We start from the raw sequence: 18409 nt of genomic DNA, 5'->3' as shown, positions 1-18409 counted from the left end.
GTAATGGTTTAAACCCCGACACTGATATCACACGGTTGACTAGTTTACTGAATAATATAGTTCATAAACACTAAATAGCAGCGCAAAGGTTAAGGCCATCTTTATCCTCCCCTTAAAGGTACACTGTGTAACATTTTGGACTATACTGTTGCTGCAAAACAAAACACGCTTCTAATGACACCGATAATGCTGTTCCTGCAGTGTGTAATAAAAGAATGGACTTGGATGAGAAACTAACCGGTTTAAACCTCATATTCCACTGCCTTTCGTCACATCTCCATGGAGACGAGCTGGAGACGCACCCACTCCCAGTGAAGTTTACAGTCACACCTCAGGAGGGGTGAGACTCAGAGATGTTTGTTTGTACATTTATGAGGTATTTTTCAATGGTGAAAATATCTGTCATAAAATAAATGCTTGTATTTGAATTTTATTTATTGGGTGAAATTCTACGCAGTGTGGCTTTGAAGAAGAAGAAGAAGAAGAAGAGGAGGAGGAGGAGGGGAGGAGGAGGAGAAGAAGAAGAAGAGGAGGAGAAGAGGAGGAGGAGAAGAGGAGGAGGAGAGGAGGAGGAGGAGAAGAGGAGGAGGAGGAGGAGAAGAAGAAGAGGAGGAGAAGAGGAGAGGAGGAGGAGGAGAAGAAGAAGAAGAAGAGGAGGAGGGGGAGAGGAGGAGGAGGAGAAGAAGAAGAGGAGGAGAAGAGGAGGAGGAGAGGAAGAGGAGGAGGAGGAGAAGAGGAAGAGGAGGAGGAGAGGAGGAGGAGAAGAGGAGGAGGAGAAGAGGAGGAGGAGAGGAAGAGGAGGAGGAGGAGAAGAGGAGGAGGAGAGGAAGAGGAGGAGGAGAGGAGGAGGAGAAGAGGAGGAGGAGAAGAGGAGGAGGAGAGGAAGAGGAGGAGGAGGAGAAGAGGAGGAGGAGAGGAAGAGGAGGAGGAGAGGAGGAGGAGAAGAGGAGGAGGAGAGGAAGAGGAGGAGGAGGAGAAGAGGAGGAGGAGGAGGAGGAGGAGGAGAAGAGGAGGAGGAGAGGAAGAGGAGGAGGAGGAGAAGAGGAGGAGAAGAAGAAGAAGAGGAGGAGGAGAGGAGGAGGAGGAGAAGAGGAGGAGGAGAAGAAGAAGAAGAAGAGGAGGAGGAGAGGAGGAGGAGGAGGAGAGGAGGAGGAGAAGAGGAGGAGGAGAAGAAGAAGAAGAAGAGGAGAAGGCTCTCCGGTCAGTGTGTGGCACGCCTGCGTGGTCGTCACAACAACACACTCACACATGGGTTTGAGCTGCCCGATGAGCTCCTCCTTGCTCCATTTGGCCCACTCCTTCCGGTCCGTGTTGATGGAGCAGAGCACGGGGCCACAGGGCTTTCCGCTGTCGTCCACCGCGGGGACGTTCAGGTAGTGCACCAGCACGATGTCGGGGTTCTGGAACCACAACAAACACACGCACATGAGAGAACCTCCCATCAGAACAAATCAAAAGGCAGTGCTTATTCAACTTGTATGGCTGGCTCTGTTGCGGTAATGCCAGAAAACGCTCCTCTTTGTCTCTTATCAGAGCCCGCAGTTACGAAACCAAAACCCTGAGAACGCCTTTCATGTTTCGAGAGGAGAGCAGAGAAAGAGGGGGGAGGAACAGAGGGAGAGAGAGTGTAGGTCGAGGAGGAGGTCAGACTTGGCGTGTCAGATACGCTTCTCTCACCTCCATAAAAGATTTAACAACACTCTCCACTCATCACTCTACCTTCCCTCTCTGTCCTCTCTCTCGGAGCTGCGGGAAGAGATAAAACACACTTTCTCCGCACTTTAAGGGTGTGAGCCTCTCCGTGCCAGGCATTTTGCTTCCAATTATTGGAATTCCGACCCAATCCAGAATCAAATATTTACTAAAAAAAAAACGATGATTGTGCATTGCAGTGTTTCCCGACCAGGAGGCTGGGTGAGGGAAAGCAAATCTGTGACGCCTCCGTGACCATGTGTCCAATCACATAATCACTACTCACTTTATAACACCGCATTCAAACCACACTGCCTGACCCAAAGAGTGATAGCAGGCCCACAAAAAAAAAGGTCACACACTTTGGTATTCGGTTGTAGCGCCTTTAGCTTTGATTACAGCACGTATTCGCTGTGGCGTCGTTTATTTCCTGGTCCTCCAAGATGAGTTAGAGCAATATAATTACACCAAAACAGAGATCTAAACAACTGTTAAGGTACTCAACAAATACTGAAAGTGTTTAAAAATAACCTGGGAGAACCTGCGGACCCCTTGTACTGCCCCCTTGTGGGAACTGTTTTGAGTTTTGTCTATTTTGTCCTCTTTATGCTTCCGTAGTTCAGTAATGTTCCAAGCATTGAAAGCAGTCTCTCTAAACTCCAGTGTTCCAGCCTGTACCTTTCAATTTGGCTCTACACAAATAGCTGAGTTCGAGAAAGTCCACAGTTACCACGGAGATCCGCCATCTTTGCAGCTGTTAGCATACATTTCCATTGACTAACATTAGCTAAAAACAGTATAAAAAGTGGAGAAAAAAGCCGTGGAACAGCTCCGTTAGCTGCTGAGTGACTGCTGGTAAATACATCTAACTCACTGTGGTCTCCAAGTGTTTTAATGTGAACAATAACTCCAGTATTTTCACTTTTAAAATCTCCATTAATCTACAATTGCTGCTAATCCCATAATGCTTAGCGATATGACGTCACATTCCCGAACTCTATTGACGTTAGCTTCCATTAGACACCAAATTTAGTAGTTTTAGTAAGTTTCCGATTCGTGATTTCCAAGTATAAATTAGGCGCTAATTTCGTTAGCATCCCTATGGGTTTTCCCATGTATGTTAGCATCGTGCTAATCGCTCGCAAATGAGATTGTTTTTTGTTTTTTGTTATCTCTGAGCTACTTATTTTATATTTTCCACCAAATGAGATTGTAATATGGACCCTTAGTGTTTCTGTATGTTACAGTTTTACAGTGCTTCAGTAAAACAACACCAAATACAGCAAGACGCTTCCTGGAATTTTATTGGAGACTGTTCGCTATCTGTGAAGCTAGTTGACACACTAGTAAAGGCAGCATATGATGTACAATAGGTGAAAAGTGGTCAGCGTGGGAGGCTTGGCCCACAAATGTATTTTTATTACGGAAATAAATCATGTCGTCATTCAGCACACTTACCAACCCCTGCTCCCGATAATGTTTTTGCAACCAGTTTTGTTTTTAGCTGGTGTGCCGAATCAGGCGGCCGTTGCGCGTGTGTTTTTCCACTCTGGAGTTGGACAGGTGCGTGACACAGACAGGTGAGGAGCTCCTCTGTATTAAACATTTAGCACAGGCTCCGGGGTCTGCACGAGAGAGAGGACTGCGGTGACGTACAAATGAACTGACCACGGAACCCGCACAACACCTCCACAAACATGCAACTCTTGGATTTAGCGGTTCGGTTAGCTTTCGGACCTAGCTTGGGCTTTGTTTCTTTAAAGCAGTACTAAGTAACTCTTCCCCCTAGAGGCCATGAGCGCAACTACAGGTGTAGTAGCAAGTTACGATTTTTTTTACTTATTAATTGTCAATGTCAATGTCAATTTTATTTATAAAGCACATTTAAAAACAACCATAGTCGACCAAAGTGCTGCACAAGAACAGTAACAATATGTACAATAAACACAATAAAAGTTAAACACAGGTCATATATAAAGGCACAAACGGTGTCTGGTCTACATGGAACCGAAGGCCAAAGCAAAAAGATGAGTTTTTAATTTGGTTTTAAACTCCTCTACAGACTGAGCCGGGCGCACATGTACAGGAAGGCTGTTCCAAAGTTTCGGGGCCGCCACTGAGAAGGCTCGGTCACCTCAATTGTCTTGGGAGAGTAAATCCTACGCTGACAGGAAAGGCGAAGGGAGAGAGGGTTACTGTGCATCCAATTACACAATGGAAATATTTTTTTTCACTCAAACTTGGCTGTAAATACTGTTTAAAGTGACGCTAGCCCGCAGTTAGCTTTGCCCGTTAGCATGTTAGCCTCTAACATGATGAAAGACCCCCCAATCATCCCATAAACACTTGTATCACCCCCACAGGGACTACGGAAAGGATTTATTAAGGTAAACAAGTTACTTAGTACTGCTTTAAGACCTTGTGCAGTCCTGATGTAGACCTGGATAAAAGATTTCCCGATTTCGTGTGGTATGAAAGGCTTAATGTGGCAGATAAAAACTGGAAGTAATGAATTCAAAACCATTTCCGAAGCTGTAGTGCTTGAGACAAAAAGCAGACGTAGGGTGGCACTCAAAATTGCAGCAACATTAGCAGAATCTAACATTAATTAAGTTACTTTTTTTTTATCCAAATAGTGCTGTGGTTTGGACTCTGTGGTGGCTAAACCCTGTGGGAAAATGACATCTCCAGCTTGTCCTCTTTCATTAACTTGATCCCGGCGAATCTTAGCATTGTCATCTTGGGATATGCTAGCCTGGTCAGTCTGTTTTTTTGTGTGTTTTTTTTTCTTTGTTAATTCGCAGAGATGACGCCAGGCCCCAGACCATCTGTGTCTGTACAGAATATCAAAAGGTCTAACTGGCTATGCTACACCGTGTCATCGGGGAAGAGAAGAGGGCCGAGGGCTGGTCCTTGTGGGATGCCACATCTGAACTCTATTGATGAGGAGGCGCAGTTGCCTTATCTGGTGTGACTAAACGCAAACCTGTTTACCATTCTCTAAAAAGAACTTGGGTAACACTTTACATTACGGGCCGGTAAGTCCATGGTACCTACAGTGGTAATTACAGTGGTAATTGCTAGTACAGTGACAGTGGTACTTATTGTGGTACTTACAGTGGTACTTGCAGTGGTACTTATTGTGGTACTTATTGTGGTACTTACAGTGGTACTTACAGTAGTAATTCTAGGTACTTATTGTGGTACTAAAAGTGGTAATTACTAGTAATTAGGGTTAGGATTAGGGTTAAGGAGACACAGAGTTACCACTGTATCTCTCATTACTAAGAGATACAGTGGTAATGCTCTTAGTAATGAAGGTTGTACTTCTATTTACTTTGGTACTTTAATTGACTTTTTAATTGATATAAAACAACATAAATCAGCATGAGGGAAAAAAGAAGTACAACCTTCATTACTAAGAGTTACCACTGTATCTAGAAGTACATACCTGGTAATTCTCACTATAGTGTCCTTTAAGTACCACAATAAGCACCTAGAAGTACCACTATTATTACTAGAATTTACTACTGTAAGTACCACCATGAGTACCATTGTAAGAACCACTGCAAGTACCACCATAAGTATCACTGTAAGTACCACCATAAGTACCACCGTAAGTACCACTGTAAGTACCACCATAAGTACCTAGAATTACCACTGTATCACTGTAAGTACCACCGTAAGCACATGATAAGTATCTAGAACTACCTCTGTAAGTACCAAGGACTTACCGGCCCGTAATGTACAGTGTTACCAGAACTTGTTTTTTTTACTAGAGACGCGGGATTACTAATTCAACTCAGTGTGTTTGTGTCACTTTGCAAAGGCCTACAAGTCTACGTTCATTATTGTGGCTAATGGAGCTTCAATGCAGGCTTTGGAGGCTCTGCAAGAACAAAAAAAACTACAGTCATACACACATAGCATCTGTTTGTTGCAGTACAGTATATATTTGCATCCCTTGGGTTGAGGCTGGTATGGCTACTCTGAGCCCGGTCATCATGAAACGGTTTTAGGACAACCCTTCCTTAGCCTTAGGATTCAAGGGGGAATATCAATCGGTCCTGAGTGCTAGCGTTGTAAAGGACTGCTTTCTTTCACTTCTGACAGAGCAGCAGAGTGAGTCCACATCTCCATAAAAAACAACACGGAAACACCCAAGGGACTGTGAACCTGTTTGTGAGGGGGGGAGATGCCACTCTGGTGAACAGTGATAGGTGGGAGGGAATAGAAGAGAATATAGAATAGCCAGATAGAGGGTTGGCTTTGTCAGTGTCTGGAGTTATGTATTCTTGGCTAGTTTTATCTTATGCCAAAGTAAAAATCAGAGCAAACTCTCCCTTCACGACGTTTATTTTATGACGTCATCATGTTGTTATTGTTTTTTTACCTTTCTATAAACAAAGTGAAAACAGTGAAATGTATTTTGAAGTCCAGGAGTTGAAGGGGGGAGAGGGAGAGGGAGGGCCTTACCTGCAGCAGCCAATAGCATCGGCGGTGGAAGGTGGGGATGATGGAGGAGTGGACGTAGCAGCCATACAGACACTGGAGAGAGGAGAGGTCAAAGGTTAGTCACGGGGTCACCACGGGGTCACGCAGGGGTCACCGAGGGGTTAGGGCTCAAGGACAGCTCAGGTTAAACACACTCACGGCGCACAAGTGAGAAGATCCAGGCATCTGGGTTTGAAAGGCCTAAAGAAAATAGCAAATTAAAGGAGCGCTAAGAGAGACAAACTGTGGAGCCAAAGTGTGCATCAATAATAGTTGCTCTGTGTGGCTCAGTGGCGAGAGGTGTAGAACATATGCAGAAGAGCTCTCATGTCTTACCCTTTTGCATCTAGACTTTTTGTCACTCCATGCTAGAGCTTTTACGTAAACCTCAACTCAAACAATGAACAAATACAGACGGCATCTCTGGATTCGCCCATAAATGATTGACGTTCAAAGCTGCGAGAACGAGAATGGTGACGTTCTCGAAGCGGAACGTCTCCACCACTCTTTCACCCATTACCCCACCACTACAAAAGCTGAGAATAGAATTACTAAAGATAGATACAGACGGCATCTCTGGAATCGCCCATATATGGTCATTTTTTAAAACAGTTAAGGGGGAAAACAATTTTGAAAAAATGTAAATTTTCTCTAATTATTTAAAAACTACTTTAACAAATGCTGAAATATGAATATAGTTTCTACTAAATAATGATACAAAGACATGGGGAGGAGCAAAGTGGTTCAACTTCCAATAAACACATGAATAACCGAGAATGCTAACTTGATGCTACATGTTAGCATCGGGCTAATGCTAACGGCTAGCTAGCGCTTGCTACAACTGCCGTTTTTTCACTTCTACTGAACAATCTGCTGTGAGAAAATATCCATATGGGCCCGATTTACACGACTTTATTTATGTGTGATAAATGAGTTCATATTCCACCAGAAAATGGCAAAAAAGAGGGAAAATTCTGTTTCTCTAAAGATTCTATTTTCCCCCTCGGCGAAGCCACGCCCCCTTCTATGACGAGATGCCGTCTGTATCTATACAGAGATATGGGGAAGAACAAAGTGGTTCAACAGCCCATACATAAACAACAAAGAATTCTATCTGCAAATTCTAACGCTAGCATCATGCAACATGCTAATGCTAACTTTGAGTGCAGGTTTGTCGCTTTTACTGAACAATTTGCTGCATCAAAACATCCATATGGACCCGATTGAGACTTGACTTTGTTTGTTTATATTTCACCGGAAAATATAAAGCATCAGTGGAGCTCCACACCGCCACAGGAAATGACATCACCTTCAAATTTCTACGTGACGTTTAAGTTAGTAAGTGCATGATTTGTCATTGTACAAGCGTACAACGAAACAGTGTTCAGGTGTTAGTCCTGAGCTGCTGCGACTGAACCGTGCTGCCACTCAACATGACCAGCATGTTTTTGGAGGTCAGGGATACTGTAGCACCTGCCTTCAGTCTCCTCTGATCACTGAAACAGTGCAGCGCCTCCGGGGTTTGTCCCTGTTTCAGAGCGTGGCATCCTGCACTGTTCAGCTTCACCTCCTCCTTCCTCTTCCTCCTGCGCAGCTCCCTCCGAACCTTCTTGGTGCCTCATCAGTGTCTCAGAGGAAGACATTTGCATTACTCAAATGTCTTTAGCTGGTAAGCTAGCTGTTTGTTTACTTTTTAAAGCAGCTTTCTTCAGGACCATTAAAGGGGCTAGATGCAAGTTAGCCATTTTATACTCACTATTGCCACCACAGGTCATAAGTGTAACTGCAGCTTCTATATTAAGCTTGTGCATGATGGCACTTCGGACCCGAATGAACACCTTTTTGAGTGACAGTGCAGGATTTTAGAGGCAGTTGTGGTGAATAGGTTTGGGCTCATTCTACACATTAGGACATTGTTGAAACATGTAGGGGAAGGAAAATACTTTTTTAAACATTTTTAAACTCCGTATAGTCCCTTTAAGGACTCTTTGCAGTAAGAAAATCAGCTGAACCTCCACAAAAACACAGCAAAGACATACAAAAATATCCAGTAAAACAATGTGGAACACGGAAACCACAAATGCAGTTCGCAGAAAAAGGCAAAAAAACGGAGCTGTGCCAAGAGAGAGGGAGGTTGTTGCTTGTTTACCCGTCGCTAAAACAATCCATCTCGATTCCACGCCTTTTGTGAACTTCACTATCTAGGATTAGGCTTAGCTTGGATTCATTTAAAGCTAGCGTTGTTCTGTGCAAGTGTGGACCTCCAATCACATGCCCCGCCCATCAGCCTCCATCCAGACCCTTCTCAAAATTGCAATTCCCATAACAAGCCCCCCCCCCCTTCCCCCTCGGCTAAGCCACGCCCCCTCGTATGTGTCTGTATCTATCATTTCCTCCTGTGTCACTGTCGCACTAAAACCTGTGCCGTTCCTGCCAAACAACATGGCTGTAAACCATCATAAAGTCCCTTGACAATCATTGACATTGATCAAAAAAACGAACGGGCTGATCCTGACTAAGCTAAAGGCTGTGTTTGCATGGCATCACAACGGTCCAAAGAGCATGAAGAAGTGGGCAGCGAAGAATTCTACTGCGGTAACTATGGTAACTGTCAAAATGTTGATTTTTTTTTTTTTTCCACCTTGTTTATACCAAGTGTCTCAGTAATTCTAAGCACAAAGTTCAATGGCTTCTCTGTCAGCACAAACGAACTCCTGTCACATTCTTTTCTGATGAAAGTATTTTTCTTATCGCGCCTCTGCCTATAGCTCCTGCCCGGGTTCGAGTTCTGGCTCCGACAATTTGCAGAATGTCCCCCCCTCCTCCGTTGGGGACACAGGTAGGGGGTAAAAGGCACAATAAAAGAGTGCTCATTTGACAAGACGAGTGATAAAAAAAATAAAATGACTACGAGAGAAATTGTCCTTTGCCAGATATTGGCGCCACGTCATTGGGTTGTTGTTTTGATCCTCACACTAATCACATATCTGTTTTCCTTTGGCAGCGTCCTCCTCTCGCTCTCTCTGTGTCTGAATTCTGTTTTGCCTGAGAGCATTTCCATACATTTCCATTTCATATGAGCCTCCCTCCATCCCAATGTTTTATTTCTCTCTCTCTCTTTCTCTCTGCGTTCCCCGGTTCCCGAATCACTCGCCGTCTCCTGTTCCTGTTCCAGAGTTTGGGTGGTCCAATTTACGGAAAAAAATCTACTGCGGGAGGGGGGGAAAAAAAATGGCTTGTCGGTTCAGAATGACAAATGGAGCGAACGCCAGAACAGCCACGGAAATAAATAAACAGAGCCATATCATTACGACCACCAGGCCGATAGTGGAAGAGCGAAGAAACCGGATGTCAGCGTTTGGGCGACCGGTCAATCCTTGGTGCGACAAGCCGAGGCCCAAAAAGGAACTACATTTGTTTATGTAAAATGGAAATGTCAAAAGGCAAAAAGGATGGGCAGAAACGATGTCATTACATTAAAATTTCAAACCCCTTCGGACCCAGTTTGATGCTATTTGAGATTTCAGTTTCTGAAAGTTGCTGCTGCTAGGTTTAGGTCCTTCACAGATGGGACAACGTAGTATGGCTGTGTTGTTGCGGTGTGATTTTTGACAACCACCGCCAGGATGATGAACGATCTTTTAGAGGAGCCCGGGAAAGACAATCTTCTGGAAGAATTACCGAAGACTCAGGTTTACCACAGACCCCAGTGGTAGCACAAGACCCAAGAACACTGATGGAAGTGCATGACCAATGGAAAGACGAGGACCTTACATCATGTCAAGAGCTCCAGCCATCCATCACAAACTTCAGAAGCACAGGGAGATGGCAAGGAAAGAAAGCTTTCTCTCTAGGACCTCCAGGGTTGCATCAGTCAAGACAAAGCGGTATAAGGGCGGTGAAATATAACAAGGGCTACGCAGCTTTGAGACAGCGTGCAGATCAAAACTTGGTGGCAAAAGATGGTTACAATCTGATGAGGACCTGGACCTTATTCCCCCCCAAAGCCATGGGTTCTTCGGTGGACTGATGCTCTGATGGCCCTTTTCCACCAAGCTGGTGCCGGTGCCGGTTCTGGGCCAGTTCCAGTTTCAGATCCGGCTCTTTCGTTTTCCACTGAAAAAAAACGCTGGCTCTTGGTTCCAAAATCTGGTGCCGGTTGGGAACCAATTAAAAACTGGACCAAGAAACGAGCACCAGTGATGTCAGCAGCTGGGGGCGTGGCTCTCTCCTCCAACAAACAATCAATATTAGTTAGTTTGTGCTTAGAACTTCCTGGAGAAGCCAAAACAGTCTCTCTTGTTTTGCTATATGCTCTTTAGCTAAAACAAGAGTTAGAAAGAAGAAATCAAAATATTAACGGCTGCTGTGACTAAACATAAACTGATTTTTCTGTATTTTATAACCAGAAGTGGCTGTAGTAAGATATTACTGTCCATTTTTGATGTTGACTTCCCAAAGCGTTGCTATGACAATAGGCACAGCTCTCATTTTGGTGGAAAACCAAGTCAGTATGGAACCAACCCGGCACCAGAACCAGCCCAGAACCAACACCTTGGTGGAAAAGCCCTATGAGGGAACGTCCTGCTCCAAGCAGTGATGCTGGTGCTACTGCCTGGCTTCACTCAAGTCTTTCAATCTTATCCCAAAGGCCCACCTTCCAAGGACTTCCATCTCTGAAGCCAGTTGTTTATGATAACAGGACTTTAAGAGCAAGCCTTCTCCACTGTGACCCATCTTTTTTATAGCTGCAAAAAGTGCTGTGTCTTCTCAGTGAGTGTGCATTTTGGCCCTGTAGACCCACTGGAGAGTGATGACTGTCAGATTCACTCAACGAACACTTCTGCACTGCGTGTGAAAGGGACGTGGGATTCATGTTTTTTTAAAGGTTGCAGTTAAGACTTTGTACTGACTTTAAACACACAAAACAGGCTAACAAGAAAATAAGGCTTACTCTATTCTGACTAATGTAATATTCATAACACCCTGATGCTTTTTCAAAACAAATGAAAATAAATTGCTTTTGATCCTCGTTTTCTGGTATCACTGTACTTCATAAAATCGTCTACAATATAAAGTACACAGAAAAGAAAAAAAGAGGTCGATGCTATTTATCTGCCATCCATGGGTTGGGTTTAGCAATGATGCATATCCAAATCTCAATCGATCCATTGCAGTCCCAAACCCCTAACCCCCGATCAGTAAAGGCTCATTTATGCTTCCCTTTCATACGCAAACAAATTTGTGCCTTCCAATTATAGTTATTACAGTATTTAACTCATTGACTGCCAGCCATTTTCAAATCAGAGAGCTCCTCACTGCCAGAGGTTTTTCAGGATTTTGACTGTTTTTTCAAGACCCACAGAAAATTTAGGTCTAGGTCTATGTCAACACGAAACCCACCAAAAGAAAGATTAGACTCTTCTTTCATCTAAAAAAAGTGTGTACCTCTTTTCATTCTTTAATAATCGTCTGTAGAAAATAGGTGAAATCACCCAAAATGCTGTTTTCTGACCAAAAAGCTGAGAAAACGAAAGAGCAGCACAACTAAGCTTTTAACACCAGACATGCTCAAGGCTTTGTTGTTCCCATTGAAAAACCTAATTGACGTATATAGACGTCATTGGCAGTCAACGTTAAGATTTCAATTGACGACTTTAGACGTCATTGGCAGTCAATGAGTTAAGCTTCAGCGCGTTTCTAATGTCCAGTCTGTGTTATTGGAACTTACCACCAGTAGGCGCGTCAGAAAATGCACAACAGAAGAAGAAATGTAAACAATATGGTGCTATGAGGAGCGCGGACTTGAGGAGTTCACGAGGGTGGACTCGGCTTTATCAGCGTTTGGAACGAGTGAACTCGACATCACGGGGAGAAGCTCATGAAGTTTTTAGCTTTTATAACATTAAATAACCTCATATGAAATGAAAAGCGTGAGACACTGCCGGCGACGTGGAAAGATGTTTTCAAAGATGTCAATTAAAAACTTTTACTGTAGCCTATAGGCTGTAGGCTCCAGTCGAGAAGCGTTTAGATTTGAGTAAAGCTGAACTGGACAAAATGCGCTCAGTTATTTGTTGATTGATTGATTGATTGATTGATTTATTTGGATCCCCATTAGCTGTCTCCAAATGGACAGCTACTCTGCCTAGTTAAAGCGACACTGTGTAACATTTTACTATACTGTTGCCATCAGTGCAAAACATGCTCCTAGTGACCAGCTCGACATGCTGTTACTGCGGTGAATAATCAAAGAATGGAGTCAGACGATGACCGTTAGGTCTATTTAAAGCAGTACTAAGTAACTCTTCCCCCTAGAGGCCATAAGCGCAACTGCAGGTGTAGTAGCAAGTTACGATTTTTTAACTTATTAATTGTCTTGGAGAGTAAATACTACGCTGACAGGAAAGGTGAAGGGAGAGAGGGTTACTGTGCATCCAACTATACAATGGAAATATTTTTTTTCACTCAAACTTGGCTGCAAATACTGTTTAAAGTGACGTTAACCCGCAGTTAGCTTTGCCCGTTAGCATGTTAGCTTCTTCTTCGTGATTCCATTAGTGTGTATTGCTTGCTCCGCACCGGTGGCAGTCAAGTTGCAAACATGGTTTTCTGTCCAGAGACACCAGGGAGATGAAAGACCCTCCAGTCATCCCATAAACACTTGTATCACCCCCACAGGGACTACGGAAAGGATTTATTAAGGTAAATAAGTTACTTAGTACTGCTTTAAATCTCAAATTCTGCTGACTTTAGTCACATCTCCATGGAAACGAGCCAGCGACGTACCCACTCTTGGTAAAGCTACGGTCATGTCTTAGGAGAGCTGAGCCGCTCACAGCAAAAACACATGTTAATTTGGGCATGTATGAGGTATTTTAAATAAATGCTAGTATTTCAATTTTAATTTTTAAGTGAAAATCCTACACGGGGTGACTTTAAGGCGGGGGTTAAGAGGTTAAGGCCTTCATTTTAATCCATGTTTCAGTAATACTATTGCGATCGGTCGAAAGGAGCAGGGATGTGGTCATTTCCTTTATACTACACTTACAAAGCAATACATTTGAGTAATAATCAAACACAGCACTACAGAGAGATAAGGTGAAATGTGCAGATCCTGTTTTTCTCCCTCCTTGGTGCCGTCACCTCTCTGTCTCCTTGACTGTTCTCCCTCTCTCTGTGTTTTTGTGCTGATGAATCACTTTCCCCGTGCGTGCCTTTCCCGGGACACACTCTCATACGCCGCGGCCCGCGAGAGGATCGATGTCTCGCTGTGTTCTGCTGAAGGAGGCGCTGACATCATCCCCCTGGCACCGGGCCAAAGCGCTCTCCTCTCCATCACAATCATCAAACGCACTACTACTGTGTGTGTGTGTGGGAGGCTCTCAGTCGTGCAGGGGTTCTCCGGCGTCGACGGCGATCCTTCTTTCGGGCTGATCTCTTGGAGGGAAAGGACAAACTGCTGGTATTGCTACTTCTGCTGCTCGAGTACAGTACAAGTATTAGCACGAAAACCAACCTACAGAGCTGTAACAGGCAGTAGGGGAGACCTTCACCTGTCACGTTGCTTTTTATAGCCTGTGTGATGGTACTGACTTACTATATGTGCATTGGTATCCTTCTTCTCTTCCAATAATAGGCTTGTTGCACAATGTGGCTACGCTAGTTCCTCTGAGCTGAAGCTGTGGGCGCTAGTACTTCCTGTTCGTAGTCATTTCCATTAAGATTAGCTCAGACCAGTGAGTTCCTGGTAGAGATATTTCCATAGAGGAGACGTTTATGCTTGTAAGGATCAGTGAGTTTGTCTTGAAGCTAAAGGCTAATTTAAACTCTTAACTCCCGCCTAAACCGAGAGGATCTTTTTTCCTCACGCCATCAGTTTTTTTTCTCCATCATTTTTGTCACTTTTTTGTCATTTTTTGGTCACTTATTATAATTTTTTTTTTCATTTTTTCGTCAATTTTTTATCACATTTTAGTATTTTTTTTGGTCACATTTTAGCCATTTTTTGTCAATTTTTTATCACATTTTTATCACATTTTTGTCATTTTTCGTCAATTTCTTGTGACATTTTTGCCACTTTTTCATAATTTTTTTTGTCAATTTTTTATCACATTTTTGTATTTTTTTTGTCACATTTTTGTCACTTTTTTGTCAATTTTTTATCACATTTTTATCACATTTTTGTCATTTTTCGTCAATTTCTTGTGACATTTTTGTGACATTTTTGCCACTTTTTCATCAATTTTTTGTCCCTTTTTTGTCAATTTTTTATCACATTTTTGTAATTTTCTTGTCACATTTTTGCCATTTTTTTTCACATTTTTATCACATTTTTGTCACATTTTATCACATTTTTGTAATTTTTTGGTCATTATTTTGTCACATTTTTGTCATTTTTCGTCAATTTTTTGTCAATTTCTTGTGACATTTTTGTGACATTTTTGCCACTTTTCCATCATTGTTTTCGTCGAGAAAATGTGCTCGGTTCAGGTTGAAGTTAAGCGGTTAATGCATTACACAACTTGAAATAGTGCCTTTATATATATTTTTATAGCATGTTAGCCTTTAGCTTCAAGACAAACTATCAATCCTTCATGATCACAGGCGTCTCTGATCTGAACTTCATGATTTGAACACACAGTAAATGTTCATCTACCGGGAACTCACCGCCCACAACATAATCTTTAGAAAATATGATTATTATTCCAGGAAAAGAAAACAGACAGGAAGTCCAGGCGCTCACACCTTCAGGTCAGAGGAGCTAGCATAGCCACACCGTGCAACAAGCCTGTTATCTTCTGGACTGAAAGATAGAGAAGTTAGCTTTGATTTGAGCCGTTTTGGAGCTAAAATGCTAAAGCCGTTTGTTAGCTAGCTTACGTGGACACTCGGGGCTAGTTGTCACACTGGGCATAAATGGTTGGAAATTGTTTCTTTTGTGTCTAATATGTTTTTAGGATGACTTTGTGTGAACATGAGCTTTGATAGAGGCCGTATGTTTGGGTCATTTGTAGTAGTAGTAGTAGTAGTTTATTCGGTCAGTTCATTCCTTTAAGGCAAGACACTGCAGGTGAATAGGGAAAAAATGTATATTAACAGATGTCAATTTGAAACTTTTGCTGTCGATCACTGGCATAAACGTGAGAAAAAAATACATTGCAAGTTTTATGTCATTTTATCTTTTCATATAAGAACAAGGTGTTTTATGCCTAAAAATGCCTCAAATCTCCCATCTTTTCGGTGAGGAAATCTGAATAATGGATAGAGCTACGTTCAAATATATTGTTTCATTTTATTGATGAATGAGTTGCCAAGACTTTCTCTGAGGGGATTTGGGATTTCTTGTTTAGTTTTAAAATAAGCTGTTTTTTAGTGGAAAAATGTGTAAAAATGTAATTCTCGCCTTATTTTTTGACATTCAAAACTCAATAAATGGGGCTTAGGGATTAAATAATAAAAAATCCCTCTGAAAAAATCTTCCAAATATTGTTCAGTCCAAGGCTGGAAAATTTGAAGTCTTTAGGTCCGACTGACGTGGACATAGTGTCGCCACAATGACAGAAATATGTGTTTTGAGAAAAAAGCCCTTGAAATTGCATTCTCCCATGTGAGTCTATGGGGGAACATCTTGAATTTTAGTAGCTTTAAACAACTTTTTGAAAGCTTTGACTGTTTGGGACTGTTTTAACTGATCTTCCGGGTCGTTCCACAGATTAACACCTCTTACAGAAATACACCCACTCTTTTTGTTCTTTTTAGCTTTTGCTTTTTTGAAAATAGCAGTTCCTCGGAGGTTATACTGACTTTTCCTGTGTTCAAAAAGCTCCTGGATGGGAGGAGGGAGAAGATTATGATATGCTTTGTGCACTATTACTAATGTATTTAGATCAATAAGATCATGGATTTTCAGTAGGCTCAGCTCTACAAAGATAGAAATCTGCTTTAGTGATAATTCTTATTGCCTTGTACATTTTGGCGACGGTGGCGCAGTAGGTCGAGCGGGGCGTCTCATGATCGGGAGGTCGGGGTTTTCGAATCCCAGCTCCTGAAGGTGCACACAGTCCTTGTGTCCTTGGGCAAGACACTTCGTCTTCCTTGCCTCCAGTGTCTGTGTACATTGGTGTGTGAATGAAAGTGTGAATTGCTGTGAAGCGCTTTGGGCCTAATGAAGGTAGAAAAGCGCTCAGTTAGTTCAAATGAGTGTAATAAACACATCTGGCATTGATTTGCGACTGTTTTAAACTTATTTTGACCTTTTAGCAACAAAGTTACCAAGGTTTATCAAATTTCATGTTAAAAAATGAATAATGACACATTTTGTTGTGTTTGACGGTCATCAAAATATGACAGAAAAAAGGAACCGACGTCTCCTTCCAGTCAAGGGTTCGAGCTGTCATTTAAAGCAGCTCTGACTCCAGTGGGATTTTCTGTTGATGAGCAGTGGACTCTAGAATAAAAGGTGTGACAAATAGCCCCGGTCTCCCCTACGAGCAGCAGCAGATACGGGAGCTCACTGCTTAATTTATAAAGTTCTTTACCCATCCAACGCTGCCAAAGGCTGGGTCAGATGGAGCCCGGCTAATGTTTAGAAACACATGGCTGGAGGACTCACCTAATTGTACATGTTTATGGTGGTATAGGTGCACAGACATGGGGAGAACTCCTCAAACAAAGGCCCCACGCGGGTGATCGAAATCAAATTGACATGGATCTTTTTTCTTTTACATGTTACCAGCGAGATAGCAACAGCCAGGAGGGAGGTGACCTGCAATAAAGAACAAGCAGGAGTCCAGAGCAGTGCAGCAGCGCTCGTCCCTCCCCAAAGGGCATCGAGTCACTGACCGGAAAACTGTTCAGTGTTCACAACATATGTGTAAAAAGGGGTTTGTGTTTGTGACGAAAAGGGCTTTGTCGTCACATTGTGAAAATACAGTTGTGCTCAAAAGTTTACATCCCGTGGCAGAATTTTTTATTTGTTTTTGGACATTTTTCAGAGAATATGAACGGTAACACTGTTGTTGGTCGTGCAAAGCCATTTATGGTCAAACAACTGAGTTTACTCTTTTTAAATCAAATCAAAGAAACGACCAAAATGACCCTGATCAAAAGTTTACACACCCCAGTTCTTAATGCTGCTTGTGCCTTTAACATCATTGACGGCTTGGATTCTTTTGTGGTAGTTGTGGATGGGCCTCTTTATTTCCTCGGGCAAAAAGCCTCCGGTTCCTGTAAATTCCTGGGCTGTCTTCCATGAATAGTGTGCTTGAGATCTCCCCAGTGCGGCTCAATGATATTGAGGTCAGGAGACTGAGACGGTCACGCCAGAACCTTCACTTTGGAGGTGGACATGTCCCTGTGCTTTGGATCATTGTCATGTTGGAACATCCCAGTGCGTCTCGTGCAGCTTCCAGGCTGATCAGAGACACTTTTCCTCCAGTATTCTTTAATAACATGCTACTGTCATCCAGAAATCAGTTTTGACCAAGTTCCCTGAAGCTCACACATCCCCAGCACATCAGTGATCCACCTCCGTGTGTCACTGTAGGAACGGTGTATCGTTCATCACAGGCCTCGTCGACTCCTCCAAATGTAATGTTTATGGTTATGGCCAAAAAGTTCCGTTTCAAGTTCAAGTTTCAAGTTTTATTTGTACAAGGTACCAAAGCAATGAAAAAAGTTTTGCCCTGGCGCTCGCTCCGCTGAACAAGAAACTATATATAAAAGCATCAAAACAACACAACAAAGCATTCCACCAATAAAAACGGAATTTCCTCAGCGTTCCTTCAGGCTAATGTTCATGAGCCTCACGGCCTGAGGATAAAAACTGTCTCTGAAACGAGATTCAAGTTTTGAGGCCCCGCAGACGTCTCGAGGGAATGTGCGGGATGACTCGGGTCCTCCATAACACTGACATTTTGGTTTCATCATTCCAAATGACGATGTTGAGACTTGTCTCTGTGCTGTTTGGCATATTGTAAACAGATACTTTATGGCATTTGCAAAGTAATGGCTTTCTTCTGGAGTCTGCAGCCCATTTTTCATCAAGTGCCTCCTTATTGTGCATCTTGAAACCCCTTTTTTAGAGAGTCCTGTATTTCTGATGAAGTTATTTCTTTGCATCCACTATTGTCCTGCGAGTTGTTACTGACAGTTTTGTCGGTCCAAAAAAATAATAAAAAATTCTGTTTGTGCACAACTGTATCGATTTTATCACCTTTTG

At 42.8% G+C, this 18409-nt stretch overlaps 1 protein-coding gene across 3 annotated transcripts in view; it reads right to left on the bottom strand.

Annotated features, from left to right (window-relative positions):
- The window catches only part of LOC306982264 (calmodulin-binding transcription activator 1-like), a 181373-nt gene that overhangs the window by 39422 nt on the left and 123542 nt on the right, over window positions 1–18409 (bottom strand). For all 3 annotated transcript variants that reach the window (XM_079582132.1, XM_079582133.1, XM_079582134.1), the window contains exons 6-7: window positions 6169–6240; window positions 1247–1400 (exon numbers count right to left, since the gene is read on the bottom strand). In XM_079582132.1, the coding sequence (XP_079438258.1) occupies window positions 1247–1400; window positions 6169–6240 (226 nt within the window). The remainder of the gene's footprint in view (window positions 1–1246; window positions 1401–6168; window positions 6241–18409) is intronic.

This window comes from Gobius niger (assembly GCF_951799975.1).
Source record: "Gobius niger genome assembly, chromosome: 24".
Classification (NCBI taxonomy): Eukaryota; Metazoa; Chordata; class Actinopteri; order Gobiiformes; family Gobiidae; genus Gobius; species Gobius niger.
Note: the sequence above shows the minus strand (reverse complement) of the source record. Positions and strands in the feature narration are given on the sequence as shown.